Source organism: Gavialis gangeticus, unplaced genomic scaffold (genome assembly GCF_001723915.1).
Source record: "Gavialis gangeticus isolate Ggan-Ray unplaced genomic scaffold, GavGan_comp1, whole genome shotgun sequence".
Lineage (NCBI taxonomy): Eukaryota > Metazoa > Chordata > Crocodylia > Gavialidae > Gavialis > Gavialis gangeticus.
In genome coordinates, this window is record NW_017728992.1 from 58,181,797 (window position 1) to 58,182,206 (window position 410).

At 69.3% G+C, this 410-nt stretch overlaps 1 protein-coding gene across 2 annotated transcripts in view; it reads left to right on the forward strand.

Moving 5' to 3' along the window:
• The first annotated feature begins 251 nt into the window (after nt 1-251).
• DTNBP1 (dystrobrevin binding protein 1) overlaps nt 252-410 on the forward strand; it is a 151,141-nt gene continuing 150,982 nt past the window's right edge. Inside the window, exon 1 of one of the 2 annotated variants that reach the window (XM_019523016.1) lies at nt 252-408. In XM_019523016.1, coding sequence (XP_019378561.1) covers nt 353-408 — 56 coding nt within the window. In that variant the 5' untranslated portion in view covers nt 252-352. The remainder of the gene's footprint in view (nt 409-410) is intronic. The other variant, XM_019523009.1, reaches the window with a different exon arrangement.

The following is a 410-nucleotide window of genomic DNA, read 5'->3' on the forward strand; positions in this document are numbered from 1 at the left end:
CAGCAGCCCAGAGCCACCAGCCTCCCAGCCCTTAAACTATAGGGCGGGGGGGCGGGGTCAGAACCTAAAGCAGCCAATCCGCGCGCGCGGCTGGCGCGGCAGGCGGGAAGCGAGCTGGGTGGGTTCCAATTTCGCACTCCCGCGAGCATCCTACGCCGTGACGTCACTGCTTGGCGTGTTTATGGCCGGGCGGAACCCCTCCCCCGTGGGGAAAGGGGTGGGGTTTGCCCTCTCTCGGTGACAGGTGGGGCGGGGAGGGGGGGCCCGAGGCGGAAGCGAGGGCTGATACCCCGCCCCCTTTCTCGCGGGGAGCGTTTCGGCGCTCGCGCTCCGGTTCGCTCCGCGGCGGAAGATGTTGGAGACTCTGCGCGAGCGGCTGCTGAGCGTCCAGCAGGACCTCGCTTCAGGGT